This window comes from Gallinula chloropus (assembly GCF_964237585.1).
Source record: "Gallinula chloropus genome assembly, chromosome: 5".
In the NCBI taxonomy this organism is placed as follows: Eukaryota; Metazoa; Chordata; class Aves; order Gruiformes; family Rallidae; genus Gallinula; species Gallinula chloropus.
Genome location: NC_140090.1, coordinates 55,810,184 through 55,832,837, shown reverse-complemented (window position 1 = coordinate 55,832,837; position 22,654 = coordinate 55,810,184). Strand labels below are relative to the sequence as shown.

Sequence of the window (22,654 nt, the reverse complement as noted above, 5' to 3'; positions counted from 1 at the left end):
GAAGGCAGCCAGTAAATCATTGCAGGATGGAGGGAAAGTAACATCACTATCTGCATCGTTGTTTTTAATAATCAGCTTGAGAAGGGGCATTGACATTGGACAGACAACTTTACAGCTTCATTTTTGTTTTGCTTTCTGTTCTGTTTCTGTGACTGTTACAGATAATTCAGCCTTTTCCTTTTCTCCTCCTTCGGTTTCTTTCTTTTAAACTTTGGCTGTCGGGATGAGCTCTTTCTCCTGAAGGACTGGGCATGGGGAGAATAAGTAACTGTCAGCAGATTGCTACAGCCCTTGAGAGACCCTGCTGCCACAATCACTGTCTTGCCTCTGTGATCTGTGCTTCTCCTGTGGTTGCTGCTCCTGCATGAGCTTCCTATTGCTTCTGTGCCCATTCCTGTGCTCTTTGTCTCTTTCTCTCTCTCTTATTAACGATGTACAGTAGCTGTGTAAGAAGTGCATGTGTGCCAACTTTGCCCTTGTGGTGCAACATTTCAGCTTTTGCCCACTGTACAGTTCTTGGTTTTGGTTCTTTTTGTTACTGGAGTAAATCTGACCCTGTTCCTCATCCCAAATCCGGTCAAACACCCTTCGTTTGCTCGCCACGATACGTTTGCAACAGAAGTGCCAGGCGAAGTTTTGTTTGTCGCTGTCGGTTTGAGTAGCTCCCAGCTTCCCAGCCCTCCGTGTTCAGTTGGCAGTGCTGTAAATGGCATGCTCTGTGCTTACGACTCTGGGTTTGCTTTCCTCACCAAAGTCATGTTTGTAAATTCTTTGCTGGTTTTGTTTTTATTTTGCTCTTTTTGTTAACGTTTCCCACTACTGCTGTACATGCCTCATGATATATATATGCTAGTCAGCAGCACCTTGCTGTAGATAGTAAAGGAAATGGCGGTTTAGTTCTTTTATTTTCCAGTAGGAGTATTGAAACTGTCAGACATATTATGTAGAGATGGTCCCACACTTATATTTTTCTTGTTTCAAGTTTTTTTAAGAAAGGCGCTGTTCATTATGCAAAATCAATTATTTTAAGAATTGCTATTGTAAATATCTTTGTGAATATTTTAGTATCGTCTTTGATAATATTCAACATTTTCATGATCTGGTTATACTTTTGCTGGTGTTTTTAAATACCTTGTCTGAAGAAAAATATGGGTCCTTTTTTAAAAAAGAAAATCAAGGGTTCTTTAACAGAATAAGGGAGTTGGGTTTTTTTCTTCCTCCCCCTCCCCCTCCCCCCCCCGTTTTCTTTTGATAAATTACCCCAAATTTCATATCCATTTATGTGATGAACGGATTGATACATCAGGCAGTACCTGGACAATCAGGGCCTAGCTCTGTCGTGGAAACAGAATAAGTGATTGCCTAGGGTCAAAAAAACCCCAGCTAACCGACTGATGCTCAGTGACCGTGGGTGATTGAGGGGTGGTGATGGCAGAGATTCTGTTCACTTGCCCAAGTGAGCAGAACACCTGGGACCGGCTGTCTGACCTGAACAGGTAAAGATGCACCAAGGCAAGCAGCAAGTACATAAGGTACCATATTTATATCACTGTACTGGTGCCCCAGGCTCTGAAAATGGGGCACTGTAAGACACACATACGTAGGGAAGTTGGTGGGTGTGGGAGGGAAACAGTAGAGTATTATATTTTATTCTGCTTAGAAGTGTCTTTTTTTTGTATGTAGGCTTGACAACCTGTAGAGGATCTCTGCAGAATATTAAAGATCCCTTGGTGTAATACATGATGATATGGTTGTGGTGTGGTGCTGCTGTCATGCAGTTCCTAGGAAAGACCGTTCTTCAGATACAGATGTGTTTCGTAGCCATTTTACTGTAGTAGTTTCCCCCTGTATTTTTGCTGCCTTGTTTATATAGGTATTGAAGTCATTTGCAGGGGTCACTAATGATAAAATTACTTTACAGCCTTAGACTTCGGGGTTTTTGTTTGGGGGGGTTGGGAGGGCAGTGTCTAAAGCCATAGGTTTGGGAATAAAGATGATTTCTCGCTGTTTGTTGGAACTGGTTGCTCAGATTTTTAATTGATTCTATTTAATGGTCCACCCTCCATTGAATCCTGAGCAGCTAAATTAGTCACCCAAAATTATTTTTCTCTTAAACACAACATTAGTATTTTAAACCAGGTATGTTAAGGATTGACCTTGTGCTAACGGATAGTATTTAAAATGTATCATTTAAAAGTACCTGTTGGAAAGCATAAAGGGAAAGAAAAAAGCCCCACAGATACGAGCAATATGCTTGGAGCAGTGTTTGCATCTGCTTTGTACAGTAATAGAGAAGAATTAAAGCGGACGGTCGACATTTTTAACCTTACAGAAATGTTTGGTTTCTAAGCAGAACTTAAGAGAGAAAACACAATTTTTACCCATCACCCCAGTGTTGGACACTTGAGACAGTTTTAAAACTTACCTGTCAGTGAAAATCAGGTGCTGTATAGCGGAGTCAGTGTGAAAAAGCTTCTAAATGAAAACTTAGCTATTATCTGTTCACTGCCATATTAGACGAAAAAAACCTAGTGAATAGGGTAATCACAGTCATTTCTTTTAAAGCTTAATTATTATTATATGAAATTCCAGTAGTATTTTTATTCTTTTTTTGTTTGTTTACTTTTTAATTGTTTCCCTCTGGAAGTTCATCTGGGAAAGAACCCACAGAGATCTACAGTTCTGCTGCCAAGACATTACTTATAGGACTGACAGATACACACTGATGTCTGCAGCGGAGACTCAAGGGACAGCTGTACATATGTAAATGACAAATAGAGACATGTTAACAGAAATGCATTCATTTTCCTTGGAATGTGCATTGTTTTTATTTCGCAGGAATAAAAAGCTTGAAGCTCCATCTTATGTGGAAAATGAATCCTGTTTGTTAGCGTTTGTGGAGTCTCGGCATTTGTTTCACTTTCACTTCTGTAATATACTCTGATCCTTTGTTTTGTTTTGTTTTATCTACATGTAATATTTAGCTTATGTGTACTAGTCTATCACCTGTGTATTTTTAGGGTGCTACAGAAATAATGAAGAAAAATGCGGGGATTAAAAAAAAAAAAAAAATTGTAACCAAATTGATACTTTGTACAATTTTTGATATTGCGATCAGAGGAGAATTAAAAAAAGTACAATCCGAAGTACCACGCAAAAATGGCCATTGTCTTTGTTTGTACATTGTATGTACAGTACAATGCAATCATTTCATACTTTAAACTGGTCAGAAAAAATAATTGTGATTTTTAGTCTTGCAAAACTGTATGTAGTTAGATGATGTGACAACCTAATATTTATCTAATAAATATGTATTCAGATGAAACCTGTATATTAGGTGTTCATGTGGTTATTTTGTATTTAAAGATCAAATTATTTGACTATTGCTAGACATTTATATACTCTGTTGTAACACTGAAGTATTCTCATTTGCTCATGTTAATTTTTTTTTTTTCCTAAATAAATTTGCAAAATTAAGGTCTGGCTAATTGGCAGCTGCTTTGTAAATTTTGAGTTTCTTTTTGAAATTACCAACTTCCCCTTTGCCCTCCCTGGTTTGTGTTAATCTGGAAGTGAGTTGCACAGGATGTACCTTTTCAGGGCACAGGACTTGCTTCAGGAAGGGAAAAGTGTGAACCACCCTGCAAGAGACTCAGAATAGAAGATTATGAATGCAAATTTACTAATAGGCCCGGGATCATGTAGAAAAGAGTCCCTGCTGAGAAAGGTACTGGTGACATGCAGTTGAGTACACAGGGCTCCTGGACAAGTAACAATTACTCTGAAATAAAATCTTTGCATGGTATGAGTCCCTTCCAACCCCTACAGTTCTGTGTAACAGGAATGAAGGGCTTGTCTCTGGTTTTGGCATGTGCAGAGGGAGGAAACATCCAACACAGCAGATGGCTGGCTTTGGTTTAAATTCTGGTGACTTTGGAGCCTGCCATTACAATGAAATTAGTGACCTTGGAAGATGACCAAAATGAGATGATTGTTTAAAATGTATCCCCATCTTCAAGGACTTGCTTTCAAAATGCAGCCTTTGAGTTACAAAGTCAGCTTACTTATCTGCATGTTCTGTTCAACTATCAGCAGGCAGAGTGGTGACACAAGGAATGCACAGTGTGTTCTATCAACAACAAGAGCCACGGTAAGCACAGGTCCTGTCCTGGTGGAGTTCAACACCCATGCTTAGCCCAGCCACATCGGCCAGTCGCTGTGCACTGGAGAATTTATTTTAATCAAGAATTGATGAGTTTCTGTATTTGTATGTGGCATTTATGGGAAAGTTTAGTCTAAACCCATTTTGGGAATTATACAAATACATAGGAATATCCTAGCTGTTTCAGAATATGAGGAGTTATCTAAGTAGATTATTAGATACTACAAGGGGAAATGGCACAAAGCTGTGCCAGGGCAGGTTCAGATTAGATGTTAGGGAAAAAAATTCACTGAAGGAGTTGTCAGGGCCTGGAACCAGGCTGCCCAGGGAGGGGATGAGTCACCATCCCTGGATGTGTTTAAAAAAATGGTAGATGAAGTACTTAGGGATATGGTTTAGCATAGGACGGGAACAGTTGGAGTCGATGACCTTAAAGGTATTTTCCAACCTCATGATTCTGTGAGTATATAATTGAAATACAGCAATTACTCCACAGCTCCACAAGACACAAGTCTCCTTAAAATTGACTGAGCTACACACCAGTATATACACATACGCACATACATATTAAAAAAAAAAATCTAGACTAGAGATTTATTTTCTCAAAATTGGGGAAAAACATTTATTTCTGACTCAACTTCTGCCTCCCTTGATGGCAGTACCCATTACAATGGGCTTTTAGGGTAACATAATAAAACCGAGTTACAGTGCACTCAGTAATGAAACACCCAAAAAATATTTATCCTTTGCAGCCAATAACTAATGAGTGTTTTGGTTTTGGTGTTCTGTTTTCCTGAAAGCTCACAAGAAGTGTCAGCAAGACATTGTGCAAGCTGCTTCGAGAAAAAGTATGAAGAGCATGAGTGGTGTCCTTGGGCGCTCGCTGTGCATTGTCCAAGCTTACTGTGCAGTCTGAGGACGCCACATTGGTTCCAAAAGTGGAGTTTCTCCCAGATGTGAGCTGAGGATCCCCAGACAGGTATGATGTGTGTACCCAACTGATGCCAGTGCCTCCCATCCCACCTTGTGACAGTGCGTTCTGTGCAGTGCACGCTCTGCATGTATCTCCAGGCATCCACCTATGTGATTGTCTCTGACTTCTCTGCTTATCAGTGTGCTTATCAGCTGTTGAACGACTTCAGAATGCTCCCATTTCCCCACACTTTTTCTCACCTCTTCCTGATTGGTATGGATTTCTGAACACTTTGTTTTGGTTGTGCACTTCATATTCTGTTGCCATGTGCTTCATCATGCCTTTTACAGGAGGAAGATGATGAAAACAACTAGAAGCATGTAAGGACCCCATTTGTTTTCTGCTTGGACAGTGGGGATGATCTCCTGTGTGTAGAGCTGCTTGCTTCCCTTTAAAGTATGCTAGACAGCATATAAACCAGTTATACAACTCTCACCTTACGTGCCATATATAATGCTATCATTTGCTATCCTTCTCTGTTTCACTTTAAAACTAACGTATTTGTACCTTTGTGTGCCTAGTCTTTTATTTGTATGTGTATATATAAAACCTACTTCCTTCTGGTTTACATTTTGAGTTATTACCAGCATGTCAACTTATTACAGTTCTCTGCTTTCTCAGTCACTGAAATCCAACTGACTCTGTCGGCTACATCTCCTAATGCCTGTCACTGTGTCAGCACACTGTTCACATTTCTTCTCTTTAAAAGGAACACAGGATTTGCCTTATACCAGACAGACCTCCAGAATCTTCTGCTGAGGTAATTTCTGTCCATCCATCTAAAGAATTTTCCAAGGGATTGTACAAATAGCCCACAAGAAACCTATCAATTACTTAATTTCATTTATAAAGCAAGCAGACAGCAATTACATTGTGACTCCTGCAAGCGTTAACATACAGCATGCTACAGATGGACTTGGTGGTTCATCTGCATTGCCAGAAACTCCTTGCCTAAACCACCATAGGTGGGTCTCTGCTTTTCAAGCCTGTCCTTCCATTAAAAACCTCTAGACCAGGTGCAGCTCTTCCCCCTGTCTATTGAACATGTCTGCTTGGTTTGTCCAGCGTCTTTCCAATTCCTGACCTCAGTATAATTTTTATGGATCCAGTTACACACAGTAAAGTCGGTTTCTCCAGAAAACTAGTATCAATCAGTTTTAAATACGCTGGTTTTGCTACACTTTTTTTGGCTTGATTTTACATTCTAAGAATTTTAGGATTTTCCCCTAGGCCAGAGTTTTGACCAATTAGATTTTTAATTGAATCTTACAGTCTAGACTTTCCTGTTTGTCCATAGTTGTTTCATGATGATGTTTTTTTTAATTTTTGTTGAACTGTTCTGGCACAATTAGTTTCATTTGTCACCTTTCCTTTGTTCACATACCAACAACACTTCAATTACTGTGAACATGGTGACAAGTTGCCAATTTTAATACTTTTTTAACTAGTGAAACACATATATATATATATTCAGACTTGTAGGGTTTTATTTTTCTCCCTTCATTTGGCTTGCAGAAACTACTGAAATACTCCACATTCATTTATTGAAATGCTGGAGTTGAAGATTCAATAAGATTTGAATGCATGTTTAACTTGATTCTAATTTTCACCAGCTATTCTTATGTTTCAAATTTATGATCAATGCTCATTTTTTTCCTTGTTTGTTGCTTCTATATTTATCAATGTCCATTTTGTCCATTTTTAAGACATGCAGAATCAATGAATTTTGGACTTGACCGTGTACCTGCCTGATTAACTGTCCCAGTTAGTGACTGGTGACAAGTTCATAAAGTTAAGCAGAACACGTTGGTTCACAAGAAATCCTATTTGGCCAGCAGCTTTCCTTTCTAAATGATTATGATGGTCCCTCTGGGAAGAAGCATTATTTTCATACTGCCACTATCAGACTGATGGCAAAATGTGCAGGAGTGATGCTGAGACAGCATCAAAATATAAGGAAACCTGGGCTCCTCGTTCCTCTGAGTGCGAATAGAAACTCTTACCCCAAGTTTTTAAGTATTTCAACAACCATTTCATTATCCAAAAATTATGTTCTTCGATTGCAAATGTGTCATGTGTTAATTTGCATCTGACTACTTGTTAGCTCAATTGGTGGGACATTGTGTATTCAGGTGATTGTCACATGCAATTATGTCATATAAGTATGTCATAACGTTCCGTGCTAGTTAACGCAGCAGTGCTGTTACGTGCTGATGGTAAGCAAGCCTGTCTGTAGTAAAATTGCAAAAAAGCTGGAAGGAGTCTAATAGATTCTGTATTGTGTGAGGTTGGTTCCAGCAGAATTGTCCATTAGAAAAACTGGTGGAATATTTTTATCCTTGTTACATCTGCAAAGCTTTTCATTTCTGGGTGATTCCTGTTCAGACTGATGCTCTCTGACCACTTTTAGCTTTCAGCTCCTGTTGTGAAGTTGTACGACTGAAAAACATGCCTCAAAACTATGACTGTCATCAGAATTAGTTGAGTGCAGGACAGCATAATTCATCTTGTACAAGGTACAGAGGCAGCTGTTGCCTCAAAGAGTCATTGTTCAGATTTATGCACAAGACAAATTCAAGGAAAACCCAAGGCTTTACCAGGCAGCTGATTAAAGCAGATCTTTTAAGAGACGGTATAGAGAAGAAAGGTCATGAACACATGGCACTGTAGGGAAAATAATAGTTTAGAAGGCTGCTAAATATTGGGGAAGGAATAAGATCAGAAAAGGGACCAAATGGAACCAAAGACCTATGAGTAAACAATTTTTAAAAATCAAGTAGTACTATTGCAAGGATGGAAAATAAGAAACATACAGGTAGGAACCTGGGGTCCTGCTGGTGATGCAGGTCCCACGTGGCCTTGTGCCTCTGTGAACACTGCAACCATTTGCCACTTGAGTTGCAAGTACAATTAACTTCTTATCCTCAGCCTATAAGGTTGTATTACCACCCTGTCGGCCTAAAAATGCTGAATGTGTAATGTTCATCCCCTTTCTTTCACCTGGCTGCGTTTTCTACTTCTGTTCTTGACAGTGATTGTATAACATGGTACTGCTCTGGCTTTGGTTTTATCAGTTATATGTTTGTTGTCCCACAGAAATGAGCCCTGGTCAGTGGAGTCACAGCAGGAGCTGGTAGTAGTGAGAGAGCAGATGTGGGTGTTGTGACAGCCCCTTGGGATGGGGGTGCAATGTGGTGCTGACTTCCACTCCGCATGAAGGAGCTGCTAACAGTGTCCTCTGATGAGTAACTCCTGGGCATTTCCATTTTCCGTAAGAGCATCCCAGGCTCCAGAGTGATCTTAGTCATAGAAGGTGAAGTAGCATGACTAACAAATTCTAAAAGGATTTCTGATGTTGTTACTTGTTCCTCAGATCAGAGGTGGTACTTCATGGGTACAAACTGAACTGATCCCTATACATTTCAAGTTCTGTTACAAATGACCTTTCTCTTTTAGAAGGTGGAAGGGCTCTCATAACTTTAGCTGTATTCTAATACAGTTTCATGAGTATGCAAAGTATCTCCCTACACACCCACAGACAAACCACCTGTCTAGATGTCCTGAAGCTTTGAGAGTCCAGTGGGAGTAATAGTTGCGTTTTTCCTTTAGCCTAAAAACATGTATTTAAAATGTCCTACGTGTCTCACCAGGCTGTTGTTATCTATCCCTAAATGTGCATGGACCAGCTGCAGTGGTGTGTGGACAATCTTCTGGGAGGCTGCAGGCAGCTGGAAGGTGTTCTGGGCCCTGCATGAAGGCGCTGTGTAACCTGACGCATCGGCAGTGAGTTTCCATACATTATGCGGGGAGATGTAGTAATGAATTCCAAGCAAGCAGTGTCACTTAAAGATTCTGAAATGAGAATGCTAATCACAGCTGTAAGGAGCATGAGTGGGTTGAGGTTTTTCTTGTATGACTATTTGTAGGTAATTAGTATGAAGTCATGTGGGGAAACTCCTCCTTTATGTACAGCATGTGCTGGAGAAGAAGGTTATGTTGTGAGCTGGGTTACTACAAGTTCCTAAGAGGAAACCTTCATCTGGGGAAATATTTATTAGCATTTTTTCTTTTTAGCTGTAAATGTACCTGTGTGGCTACTCTGTGCCCTTTGAGCTCTTGTATGATTTAATTTCAGACTGCAATCACTTAGTATAATGGAAAGGTCTTTCACCAACTCCCCCACTTTAGTCCCCGTTCATAAATAAATGCATATCACAGATACAGATGACAGAAATCCTTTCCAGCTCTCATCTCATCTTCTAGCTTAGCCAAAACCTTGAAGGAAAAACTACACTGAGTGTTTTAAAGTGCAGCACATCCAGCTTCTGCAAGTGGAGGGCAGGAACACCCCCTGCAATTTCCTGCTCTCCCCACTTAAAATCAAGCTGAGTCCCTGTATGACCTCTTCCTCTACCAGTGGTCAAGATTAGCAGAGTCCCTGAGATAACTATGTCCCACATGTGCAAAGGTTCTTAAAATACTGTTAAAATCAATACCATGGGAATTCCCAGCATCACGTGATGTTCGTGTGAAATCCATTTGCTGCAGTCTGCATTTGAGGTTTTTTTTGCATGGTCTAAGTGTACAGCCCCAGAAAGAGCATGTCAAAGTGTGCTGCAGACAAAGATGAGTTGTAGCTGGTCGCGTTCCTGCAGTCAGTAGGTTGCAAAATGTGATCTTGCCCGAGCTGCTAACACCAGTCCAGGACTGAATAATGCAATTAACCTACATTCCTGTGTCACAAACAAGCAGGCATGCAGTTGGACAGTTAGGATCAGGAATGCATATCGCCTTTTCACCAGTGCAGCGTCTTTCTGATGGGGGATAATGCTGTTTCAAGCCCCTTAAAATCAAAATCCCCAAATTTAGGTCATGTTTCAACCATTTATTCCTTCTGTTTCTTTAGAAGAGACGTTTAATCGCTGTCCTTGTTCCCTGTCCATCTTGGCACAATGGCAGTAATATTTACTCAGTTACTTCGTAGTCCTGGTTATGAAGGCTTTTAAATTGTAAGCAATATAACAATATTAAGTAATGCTATTGTATCATTAAAGGTTCTTCTTCCTATGCAGGGATTTCTCTGCTAGCACATGTGTCCTTCAACTCCAGCATTTCAATTAGTATCTATTTAGAAACTGTAATCAAAAGGGTCCTCCTTGTTTACCCATCTGTAACTTCTATATTGTTGTTTGAGACTGGGGGAGGGACAGAGAATAAGATGCACTCAGTAGGGCGGCTGCCCCTCTCCCTGAAGCACCTATTTTGACTTTTGGCTGTGCTGCCACATTCTGTTGCCTGTCTTGCATGGCACAAGGACACTGGGTGCGCTCCTTTTCTAGCCACATGTAGTCATCTCTTCCTAGCCAGATGCTGCAGAAATTTCAGCGCTGAATGTATCTTCAAACAGGTGCATTCAGAGGTGCTATAAAATCATTTCAGTTTGCTGAGCTAGCTCCAAGCCTCATTTGGTAGTGATCTAGGGCATCTTTGACAGAGTGTGTGGAGCATTTTTTCTGTCTTTGGAAAATGACCTCTGTAACTCACAAGTTCCTAGTTTTACTCTCTGCATGAGTTTTAATTCATCTGGCTCTGCAGGAGCAGACCATAATGAGTGATTCAGTAGCTTTATTGCATAAGCCTAGGGATAATAATTCAGTCCATATTCCCAAATTAAAAAATTACCACTGGGAAAGAGTGAGTTGTTTTGCCATCTCACCCAGACCTGCCAATGAGGAAAATCACATGGTTGGTTCTACCAAAGATGCCTGTGAACTCGTAGCAAAACAGTTCAAACTATTCTGCCAGTGCTTCCCAAGTGTGAAATAAGATGATATTTTCTTTTGCTCATGTTTTGTCTCATTTATTAAATAATAAATCCTTCAGGACCAGAACTGTCTGTTATCATAGGTATGCACATAACTTAACACCCAAGTACTAATTTTGGTTTGGCCTTCTCGTGGCTATAATTAAAACAACATTTAAAAGAGTGTGAGGTTTTTCATGGTCACTAGAGAATAAGACAATTTATTATTAGATTAAATTATCATTTCCCAAAAATGGACTTGAACCTGAGAGAGTACGACAAGGTAGCTACAAAATGCATACTGATTGATGTACTATTAAAAAAAAAATAATAATCACCTTTAGATGATTAGTAAAGGAACAGAAAACACCATCATGGCACTGTGTGGATGAAGTCATTGTTCACCTCTATCTTGGGCACTGTGCAGAGATCCCCTTGTCTAAAATAAAAATCCGTAAAATTGGAAACAGCTCAGAGAAGAGCAAGAGATGAATCCAAAGATAATTGAGCTGGCTGTGACTAAGAGGAGGAAAGATGTAGGTCTAAAGTCATGCACACTGTGACAAAGAGAGATACCCATCAACTTGTCTTCTCCAGTACAAGAAGTAGGGTGCATTAGATGAAACGAACACTATTCAAAACAGATTCTTGATGGGCCGGACAGCAGGCCTGTGGAAGGGCAGAGTTAAGACAGGTCCAGTGAGTCTGTAAGTACACAGAAGGGAAAAAAGAAAAACAAACAACTGCTACATGCTAAAGTCACATCCCAATTGGAAAGTTTCTCTGAAGTGGCAGCAGTAGGAGACTGAAAGCCTACTGGCATACGATGCACCTCTCCCATTTTCACTCTTCCTTACGGAGTTCCTTTGAGACAGAATGCAGCATAAGATGGACTTTTTGGCACAGCATAATATGGTTCTGTAGTTATAAAGCATGGTACATGTTATAGTCATACCTACAATGCTGTCAGCTGTTGAATTGCTATCTCAAAACTCTTGGAAATTCATCCCTGATGTCCTTCCACTTAATGGGCATGAAATACAGGCTTCTCTGGAGTGTGTGCCTGAAAAACAGTGTTCATTTAGGAATTCTCAGTCGTCTGTAGGTGTATGTTTAGGTTCTGCCCTGAACTTTGTGGTCAGGGCAGTAACTTGATTGACAGCTTTGTGACAATTCAGTGAATGTCACTGATAAAGTAACTTTTAGATGCTATTTTACTGACGACAAAGACCTTAGTCGGGATTCAAAGTTTACTATTCCTTGCACAGGGGCTTTGTGTGATACTGTCATACTGTGTTACATGGTTGTGTTACTGTAACCCTCATTGGAATACAAGGCACCTAAAAATTAGGTGCATTACTCCTGCTAAAATTATCCTCAGTTTTCTTGGAAGTTTTTTGGTAGGGCTGTGTTTTGGTTTGGTTTTGGTTTGTTGGGGTTTTTTTGTTAAGAATCACTTTAGGAGCTATTTTCCCACAATTCAAGCACTATAATTTTAAAAAAGGGTAGCCTGCAGTACTGGATGTAACTGCTATTTAGTTTCAGTAACATACTGCATGAAAATAATCTGTATAAAACCATACATCCTTTTGGAAATCGCTTCATAGACATATTTCCATCTAGGAAGCTGAGAAAGCAGAGCAAGCATGAATGTGTAGAGTTCATTTTGCAGAGACTGAGCAGTCCACTTGCATCCTGTTAACAGCAGGTTTAGCACAAATGAAAAGCATCAGGGGTCCTGGGTGTCCTTTGCTTCAGGTGTAATGGGGCAGAACACTGTAGGTGTAGCATGCTTGCATGAGCTTTCTGTGAAAAACAGAGCTTAGTTTCAATGAAAAAAGGTTGGTCTCAGATACCAGGGGGTTGGCATTAGTGGTGAGATTGCTGGTTGGAGAAGAGGTAGGTTGTGGTTCAGCTAGCTGTGGAGAGCTGAGCTGCACTGTAATTATTTTCATGAAATGAAATGTACGCAGATTGTAAAATATCTCAATAGGATTGGCGGGTTTTTGAGAGAATGTATAGTGGCTTATGAGAGGAGTTGTCTTGCTACAGGCATGATGATGGAAGGGCTTGATTTGACCTCACAGATCACACATTTTGTAGAACTGAGAAATCTAAAAAACTTCTGAAAGCTCTCATATACAGGAGGATGTTAACTGGAGTTGGGATTTCAAAGTATCTACATGGGACTAAAATATATACTAGCTGCTGAGTGTTTTGATCTAAGTTACTAAGTGGTGAAAACCAAATTATAATTTTTTTTTTCTTATCATATAAAACATGAACAGTATTTCTCTTTATAAACCGTTTATGAAACTATGTAATGGGCACCCCTGGGGGTCGGTAGTGCCAAGATGACACCACAGGTACGTGCTTAAGTGCACCTGTTTGATCATGTGTTCGTGCCGTAATTCCCTGGGTGCCGCTGGTGAGTAAGGCAGCACGGGCAGCCCATGACTCCCATCCCTCGCTGCACCCAGGTATCCCGTGTGTGTGATGCCGGCAGACTGGCCTTTCCCGCCCAGGTGCTCCCCTCAGGCCTGCGAGACAAGCCCAAAGGCGTTGTAGGGAATTAGGAAATTTTAGAAACTTCCTGTTCCTGTGGATCCTTGGGGTAAAGCGCTGTGATGAAATGTGTGGGGGGGGAAGCCCCAAAACCAACAACAATAAAAATCCCCGCCAGCCAAAACCGAGGCAAAAATCCCCAAGCGCAGCCCCCTGAAAATTCTTGCAAAAAGGCTGGCGGCCAGAGGGCAGCACAGGCGCTGCTCGCCAGCCGTGGGGGCTGTCGGGGTATAGCACCAGCTCCGTCCCGCCGTCCCCCTGGCTGAGCCCTCACCGCAGCCCCCGGCATCCGCGGCGCCCCCGGGCGCCTCTCCCCGCGCTGCCCCACAGCGCCCCCGCCGCCATTTTGGCCGGCGTGCTTCCCGCCGCCTCCAGCGGGCGCTGTGGCGCTGCGGCGGAGCACATAAAAGGCTGCGGCGGCAGCGGCCGCGTGTCCCGGTGTGTGCCGGAGCGACAGCCTGCCCGCCTACCTGTCCGCCCGCGGCATGTTGGCGCTGAGCGCCGCCCGCCGCCTGCTTCGCCCGCCCGGGGATCTGCTGCCGCCGCCGGGGCTCGCTTGCATGTGGGCGGCCGGTGCCCGCGGATGCTCCGGGGCCGGTGCCGGCCCGCCGAACCCGGTGGTGTACTTGGACGTGGGAGCTGACAACCAGCCGCTGGGACGCGTCGTGCTGGAGGTAGGAGCTCCCGGGGTGCGGCGGGACGGGGGCTGCCGGCAGCTCACCTGGCGCCGGGGCCCGAAGGATGGTGTCCCGGGAACTGAGGGCGGCGGGGCGTCCGGGCATGGCGGCCCGTGAGCGGCAAGGTCAGGGCAGGCCCGCGGGGGGGGAGCGGCCGGCGCGGCGCCCAGCGCCGGCTCCCGCGACCGCGGGTAAGGTACGGCTTCACCCCGTGCGAGTGTGAGAGGGTCCCGAGGGCAGTGGCCCTAGGCCGGCTGCCGGAGCCGCTGCCCGGCTGCCCTTGGGGCTCTGTGAGGTGGTTCCCTGACAGAGGGAAGAGGGCTGAAGCGGGGCACCTGGGCTCCGGTGTGTCGCGCTAACGCTCGCCTGTGTCGGCAGTAAGTAAAGCAGCCCCTGCGGGGCGGGTCTGCAGGCCTTGGTGCTTAGGGGCGGCCGCGGCCCCTGCGGTGAGGTTGGGCCGTGCCGTGGCAGGGAGCATCAGCACAAGAAAAACCGAGCCAGAGCATGAAAGCTGGAACACTAAACGAGAATCAGCTTACCGCTGTAAGCGTACCGCTCCCGTGAGCGAAACAAGCACCGTTCCATCGATGGCACGGCGCCGGGGGCCCTGCGCTGTCCGTGACCGGCCGGGTCGCGCCTGGCCGGCCCCAGGGTCTTCAGCCGCTCTTCCAGCTTCGCCCCGGTTTTATTTTTGTTTTTTTTTCCCTGCCCGTCCCCCGGGTGCTTATTGTTTCATTCTTACTTTTCGTTGTTTGATTCGTGTTCTTCGGCTTTCAGAGGTTCCGCCCCGCTGAGCTTCCTACCTCATACACACCGAGAGGCTCACACACCTCTGTTTGACCTGGCAGCTCGCTCGCCAGCCCGCCTCCGGCATCACCATTAAAAACTGGCTCTCTGGAACACGGCTAGTTACAGGAGGGCCGGACGGGAAACGCGCCGGGGCACGGGCGGTGCACGGGAGGGAGCGAGGGCTCTGCCCGCGGTCCTGCTGCTGAGGGAGCTCCGGGCGCCTTCGGCCCGAGCCTCTATCCCTACGTTATTTTTCTTAATGTTTTATTTAATGTCGTTCGCAAGGGCGGACTCTGAAATGGTTTCCCCTTGAGGTGACAGCCCCGTTTATTTTTTTTTCATCGAAAGTGCCAGCATATAAATGGAGAGGGCGCTGCGAGGCCTCTGCTCTCGGGAAGGCAGCGCCTGGGGTGCTCACGGGACGAATATTGCTGTGCAGGCTCCTTACTCGTTAGCCGGATTGAGTAAATAGCTGCGCGGTGATGTTACTGTGCTACTTGTTGCAGCATTTAATTTCTCTATTACAGACTTTGAGTGTGCTCAGCTTACAGGATATCTGAATGTATTGCAGCTCTGCCTTGAATCGTTAGCGAGGTGGAGGTTAGTCTCAGGTGGAAACTACAGCCGTCTTAGGAAAGGAGCTTTAACTGCTTGCCCCGGCCGTGCTGTTTCTAGGTGCCTGCTGCTGGCCATAAGCAGTATGTGTAACTGGATAAAACTGGTCTGTCCCAGTACGGCTTTTTTTATGTCACTTTTTCCCGGCAATTATAATACCATACATTTTTAAGATTGGTTAAAAGATGCATACTAATGAAAATGAGATTGATTTTTGTTGTTGGTAGCAACTGTATATCACCAGTCAATTTCTATAAACACTTACCTTTTCTGCAGATTTCAGTGGATGCCTTTGTGCTGGGGACACCTTGATCTTTCCAATTATATCAGACTGGTTTGTGTCCTTGGAGTTTCTACCTAGTTATTGCTGAATTACTCTGTTGAGCAATAAAATCATTAGGCACTGTGCAAGTTGATCTTTGTTAGTGGGCTAAAAGTTGCACTGGCATTGAGGGGATATTTTTAAGTGCTAGCAAAATACTCAAAGTCTTGAGGTGTTCTTGGAATTTTGGGTGACCTGTGATTTCAGATAGCTCATCACCTTGGTTGGGAAGAGGGTTCAGTTGTACCAGCCTCCCACGTAGAAGTTCTTCTAAGTACATATGAAAAAGCCGATATACTAATATGTGTGTTTTTCTTTAACAGCTGAAAGCTGATGTGGTTCCGAAGACAGCGGGTAAGGCAGCATCTCCAGAGCTTCATACTTAAATATTTAAGGTTTAGGTTGTGGTTTTCGGGAACAAGAATATTCTGTTACCTTTTGGAAAACATTTCCGTGTTCCATGCCCTTTTGTTAAATAGAGAATTGTGATATGAACTTCTTCAGAACGTCACTAGTGCAGAGTTATAATTTGTTGTTATTCCAAATACTTTCTTTTGGTAATTTGTGCATGGGCAGTACAGTCCATGTGTTTTGTTGTCAGTGGTCGCTAAATATGTTTAAAAGCACATTAGCTTGCATTAAAATCAAACCCCTGAGCAAATGGGAAAGGGTGAGCCAGTTTCCAAAGAGCAGGCAGGGTTTTGTTTGCCTTGTCAACAGCTGATCAGTTTTGTGTTGATCACGTGCTTCTCTCCACATGTTTATTTAGTGCTTCTGAAATCAGTGTTTTTCTTTGTTTCCAGCTCATTAATAACCTTTTTTAAAAAAACAAACAAACATCATCTCCACAATTACTATAGAGAACCAGGGCATAAAAGTCAGAAAATTAAAATCTTTGACTCCTGACTGGTGGGTTTGGGGAGGTGGGTGGATTGGAATTAAGATATAACAGCAAAATAAAAGGAAGATGAGGTGGAAAAGGGGTTGTATTTGTACCCTATTCTGAGGCTAAACAAGCTTTGTTTCTTTAGTTTTATTACAGAGAGGTTTTTTTAAAGCTTGGAAACAACTAATAATTCAATAATACCTTAAACATTTTATAAAAAAATGTTTGAATTTGGGACATAGTTAATCTAGTTTCCTTTGATTAAGTTATGTGTTGAATATAGGTTATGTGCTGTATATGGCAACATAATACTTTGTTTTCCCAGAAAACTTCAGAGCGCTCTGTACTGGTGAAAAAGGATTTGGATATAAAGGATCCACTTTTCATAGAGTGATTCCTTCGTTTATGTGCCAGGTAAATGCTTGGGGTTTTTTCACTTTTGCTCTTAAATTAATTTGCATGCTATTGATACATTTTTAGAGCTAGTTAAATTAGGTAGCTAAAATTTCGTGTGGCTCTTCTCTAACCTCTGACAGCTACATAAGAAAGAAGTCACAGTGTGACTTGGGTTTCTGTCTTTTTGCTATGGCTGTTACTTAGCACATCGTTTCTACAAGTAAGTGTAAATTATGTGTAAACTGGCTTAAGGTTTTGTGCATTAGTGTAGCAGTGTACTTTAGAGAGGCGCATATTTGGCAACATAGATTGCTTGGGAGAAGCATTTGTGGATAGAATGATAATCAACCTTGTGTTCTAAGCAAACAACATGTCCATTCTTTATTCCTGGTAGAATAATCTGTTCATGGGAGAGAACGTGGGGGGTTTAAACGTGTTTGTTTCTTTTTTTTTTTTTTTGAAAGGCGTTTGTTTGTTTGTTGGGTTTTTTGGGTTGATGGGATAGAGTTTTGGTGTGACACGCCTGAAGTTAATTTTGTTTGGAATTAAAGGATGAATCTTTCAGAATTCTGAAAGTCCGTCCATGTTAGCATTTTTTTTTTCTTAAATAGCAACAACAAAACAAACAGAAAAAAAGCTTTTTTTAAAAGCCTTGTTTGTACTGTGCTTGGCAGATGAGCAGGATTTTAGCTGCTAGAACACACTGTATTATTCTGTGATTCCTGATGGTCCTCTCGGTCTCTTAAAAGAAGCAACATTTAAATAGCAATGACACTGGAGAATGGCTCCGTTAAAGAAAATGAAGATAAAAATACAGCTGTCAGATATAGAGGCCCTAATCTTATGACCTATTTTGAAAAAGAGAAAAGGGACAAGTACGCTGTAAAGGACCTGTTTTCTTGCCGTTGAAATGTACAGGTTTTGTGATAGGACAAAGGGACAAAGTTTAGAAATCTTTCTGAGGTCAGAAATACATAAATACAAGAAATCCTGCTCTCAGCTCTACCACTAATTTGTGAGGTCCTGTGGAAGTCTGTTCTTGCCCCCCTGTTCTGTCCCCGCAAACAGACCTGAAATGGGGATACTAGGTGGTTGACTCTGGTATGGTGAGGTGATGAACTGACCTTTAGGAATGACTTGGAAGTCATCACCGAAGTGGAAATACTGTCATAAGTTTCACGTATTTTAAAGTGAGAGGAAACAGTAGAGGCTTTTCCACTTGTTGAGGTGGATCATCAGTATGATTCAGGCAGTTGGAATAGCCTAATTGGAGGTCATGGTACACAGGCCTTGGCAATTCGGATGCCTCCGCATGGCATGCAGCGTGCAGAGCATACTTCTGGGGCTGCGTAGGAGTAGCTGTAACACCACCTGCAATAGACTGATTGCTCAAGGTGAGACTGGAAAGATGAACATCACATGAAATACTGGTTATGTATGACAAGTTTTTGGCCGGCATGGGTGGTGTCTCTTCTGGGAGAGGTAATGGCAGGTTGCTGGAAGCAATGTTTGGTAGCCACCTGTGGGAGTCCCCGTAGATTTTTTTGGTTTGGGGTTTTTGTGTGTCTAACCCAAGACAAGCTGCCACATCTATCCCAGCAAACAGTGTGTTGCTGAGAGAAGTTTGAAATGGCTCAGGTACAACATGCAACAAGACCTAGAAATAGTAAATAGTAATAATGGAGGTCCTGACCAGTGTTTATGCCTTTAGGGAGAAAGAGGGAGGGGAAAAAAAGTAGTTCTCAGGTCTTGCCTATCATAATGAATTTGAGTGATATTGTTTTGAGGCCTTCGAGGTATTTCTTAAAAGTACTGCTGTTAGTTCCATCACATTTGGGAGTAAGGCTGGTAACACAGAAAGGTGATTGACAGCTGTAGAATATCAGCAATACCTGGAGCAGAAATTTACTTTTAGCTTGATTCTGTCTTCATCTAGCTACATGGTTTTTAACCCTCATGTGATTATACTCATTATCAGCCTGAAGAAAATTTGCCAATATTATCACTTTTAAATCGGAGAGAATGAATGTATTTTCAATAGCATCACTTCTGATGTAAAATAATGCTTGTGTGCTAGTGGAGTTAATAGCCATTTCTGTTTCAGGGTGGTGACTTCACAAACCATAATGGAACCGGTGGGAAATCCATTTATGGCAGTAGATTTCCAGATGAAAATTTCATACTTAAGCATGTAGGACCCGGTAGGTAAACGTTTTTTCTACCTTCTGATGACTAAAACTTACCATGAAGTCTTGTTTATGAAGATGTAGTTTTTAAAAAAAACAAGATTTTTTAGATGTGTTGGGCACTTGGTAGTTACAGAAATACAGGGAGTTTAGCAATGCATTATCTTTGGCATGTGCTTTACATACATGTCAGTCTGTAAGGGTAACACAACGTCACCCTTCCGGACTGGTCTTACTATAAAAGGGACCATGCAAAATAAAGCACGGGGATTTTCTGCTTTACTTACAAATTCTACAAAGGTGAAATTACTGTTCCTCTTTACTTAGACAAATACTGCAGAAGTGAAACATAGCAATCTGGGATTTCTTATTTACTAGATAACACAGTTCTTAAAAGCTCAGAATGAGAAAAAAAAAAAAAAAAAAAGAAAAGCTTCTAATAAGCTGCTGCTGTTGTTCTAGGTGTTCTTTCCATGGCCAATGCAGGACCCAATACAAATGGATCTCAGTTCTTCATTTGCACTGCAAAAACTGACTGGTAGGTTCCCAGTCCTGCATATAAACATGATGGATTGATGCCTGGATCAAGAGGGTGTGGGCTTTTCGTATGGGGTTCTGGTGTTTGTGGGTCAGTGGGGGTGTCTTTGTTTTGTTTGGGTTGTTTTTTTTTTTTCTTTTGGGTGGGTGGTTCTTTTTAATTTCCAAATAACTTGACTCACAATGAAAAATTAATTATTTTGTGCTACTGGAGGGGAGGTTGGGCTGTGAGGGTAGCAAGACCACTATCCCTCATAATGCTTCTAAGGTCCAGACCTAAAAGTATTTCATGTCGTTTGTAGAGCAGTTGTGCCTTTGTCATGGGGTTGATCAGTGGGTGAGAGCTGTAAAGATCTCCTCGCATCACTTCTCTGAGCTTGGTTTGGTTCAGTCTTCATGTTGTTTTAAGTAAAACTTCCTTTTTCTATTTGTTTTCCAGGCTAGACGGGAAGCATGTTGTTTTTGGACATGTAAAGGAAGGAATGGATGTCGTGAAAAAAATTGAGAGCTTTGGTTCCAAGAATGGAAAGACCTCCAAAAAGATTGTCATTACTGACTGTGGCCAGCTGTCCTAGCCTTTTGCCTTACTGTTCAGGACAACTTTGATGCTGTGAAAAACAAATCATAAAGTCATAAAAAACCCCAAACATTTCTGATCCCATGATGAGTAGAATCATAGAATCACTTAGGTTGGAAGAGACCTTTAAGATCACAGAGTCCAACCATGGTCTAACCCTGCCTAGTCCACCTCTAGACAATGTAGCACATATGGAACAATATTTTCTATTTAACTTGGTCCATCCAACTTTTATACTGATGCTGAATAATACTGATTAAAAGCATAAAACAACGACTGAAGCATGTTTTAACTGAGCTGCCTTGGTTAGTCTCCCTGTCACACTGATTTGGTGGAGTCCTATTGTGTTTTGAAAGAAGCAGTACCGTCACCCAGAGCATATTTGATTGCAGCGTGGATACAAGTCTTAGTACTTGGATGTTTCAGGTATTAGAATTGGTGGTGGTGTTGACAACTAAGTGTTTTATAGTTGGAGGTTAGATAGAAATTGAGAAACACTGTGTTTCCTTTGGTGCTAATAAACGTCTAGTCTGTTGTTCCATCTTATCATTGTGGGGAAAAAAAAACAAAACCAAACTAGCGCTCTCCAGGCTGTCTGCACTATGACTGTCAGACATTCTTTCAGTGTGTCCGATAGAATTATTGTATAGTTGTGGATTTTTAAAAATTAATTGTTTTATTTTTCTTTTTTCTTTCTGTAGTCTCAGACTTCAAATCTGAACTCTACCTTACCTCGCTTCAGTGGAGCGATTTGACTTTTGGGTTAGGTAAATTGCTTTAGACTGAGTTAGCCTACTACTAGAGCCCTACCTGGGCAGTAAGACCATGAGTTAGCCAAAAGATCATTCAGGGTTTTTATTATGCAAATGTGAACTTACTTGAAGGGTGTTTCTGCTCTGAGATCGGGTTCTGTGACAAATGCAGCACTGTTCTCAATAGCTTGTCTGCTTTTGCACTTTGAGAATATAATTGGAGTATTGTGCGCTTGCTTGAGTGAGAAACAGGTTTCATTGGGGTGTTTTGCCCTGTTGACCCTGCGAAGGCAGCCCACCTTGGCTATCACTTGGATTATGATTTCTTCTCATGTATCATCACCAGAAGTCAAAAGTGGCCAAAAGTCACAAGGCCTAATTGGCACAGCCAACACGTTATTGTTGGGGTTGATACATGAGAAGGAGAGAATTCAGCTGAACAGATAAATACACGTCATTTGTGTGGACTGGGATGTTTGATGTGGAGTGCTTGAGCAGTAGCGAATGTTGGAACCTCACAACACCACTTTTAGAATCACTAAAGCTGTGAAGTATGAATGCTTGTGGGAAAAGCACTTGACTGTTTTAGTGCAATAATCTTGGTACCAAGGAGAAAAATACAATGCAATGGCTCTCTTCAAATGTGAATTTACTTCTATCATGTTCTGATAACAAGTGGGTGTAAAACTGTTTGCGCTGTATTTTTTTCAACTGACTGCATTCTTGTGTGTACAAGGTAGTATTCAGAGTGTGACTTTGCAGAAAATCCAATTGAAAAGCTCTTTAATCTTTCCACTATAGCTGTTAACACCTTTTCTTGTAATACTTTTTAAATACTAGTTTGTGCTCATTTGGCTTATTTCAGTTTGTTAGCATAATGACTTAAGTGTGTGTGTTCTCTTAATTTGTATATGAGAAATAAATACAGTTGTACCATAAAGAGTTTTCTTTTTTTAAAAAATGACTTTGCATGCTTACTTGAGAGGAGGAGTGTGAGGAGCTGGATCCCTGCTGTGCTTTCGCAGGCTGTTATTTTCCATCTGCTTTGCGGTGGGTCTGATGTGGTGTTCAGAAGCCGTGCTGTTGTTCAGAGATGCAGCCAGCAAGGGTCACGGTGCTGTGCTTCACTGCTCGCCAGTCAATCCAGAATACCAGGAGCATGGATAGCATTGAAGTTTTGGGATTGTTCTCATTTGATTGATTCCACCAGTTTGCAGAGATAATGGGGAAGGTATATGCTTACTGGGTGCTTTTTTATAGATTTCTGAATTCCTTTTTGAAAAGTTGGCAGTCCCAGCTTTTTGCTGGAGAACTGAGAAGCTCCTTCCTTGCTGTGTGAGAAGACACAACACAACCACAAGAATTTAGCATCTTCCTATACCCAGTGGTATTTGTAGACTGGGAAGCCCAATGG

The 22,654-nt window shown here is 42.2% G+C and overlaps 1 protein-coding gene across 1 annotated transcript; it reads left to right on the top strand.

Moving 5' to 3' along the window:
- Positions 1-13,965: 13,965 nt before the first annotated feature.
- On the top strand, positions 13,966-22,195 carry PPIF (peptidylprolyl isomerase F). Its single transcript, XM_084265759.1, has 6 exons — positions 13,966-14,177; positions 16,230-16,260; positions 17,118-17,206; positions 19,293-19,389; positions 19,837-19,912; positions 20,351-22,195. Exons 1-6 carry the CDS (start codon positions 13,989-13,991, stop codon positions 20,484-20,486), a joined length of 618 nt encoding a protein of 205 aa, XP_084121885.1. The 5' UTR covers positions 13,966-13,988; the 3' UTR covers positions 20,487-22,195.
- The last annotated feature ends 459 nt before the right edge of the window (positions 22,196-22,654 follow it).

Excerpts from the sequence above, each read along its gene's own strand:
- PPIF (XM_084265759.1), top strand. The coding sequence starts at position 13,989 with ATGTTGGCGCTGAGCGCCGCCCGCCGCCTGCTTCGCCCGCCCGGGGAT. Across the intron at positions 16,261-17,117 it reads TGTGGTTCCGAAGACAGCGG|AAAACTTCAGAGCGCTCTGT; the intron begins GTAAGGCAGCAT and ends TTGTTTTCCCAG. Across the intron at positions 17,207-19,292 it reads TTCCTTCGTTTATGTGCCAG|GGTGGTGACTTCACAAACCA; the intron begins GTAAATGCTTGG and ends TTTCTGTTTCAG.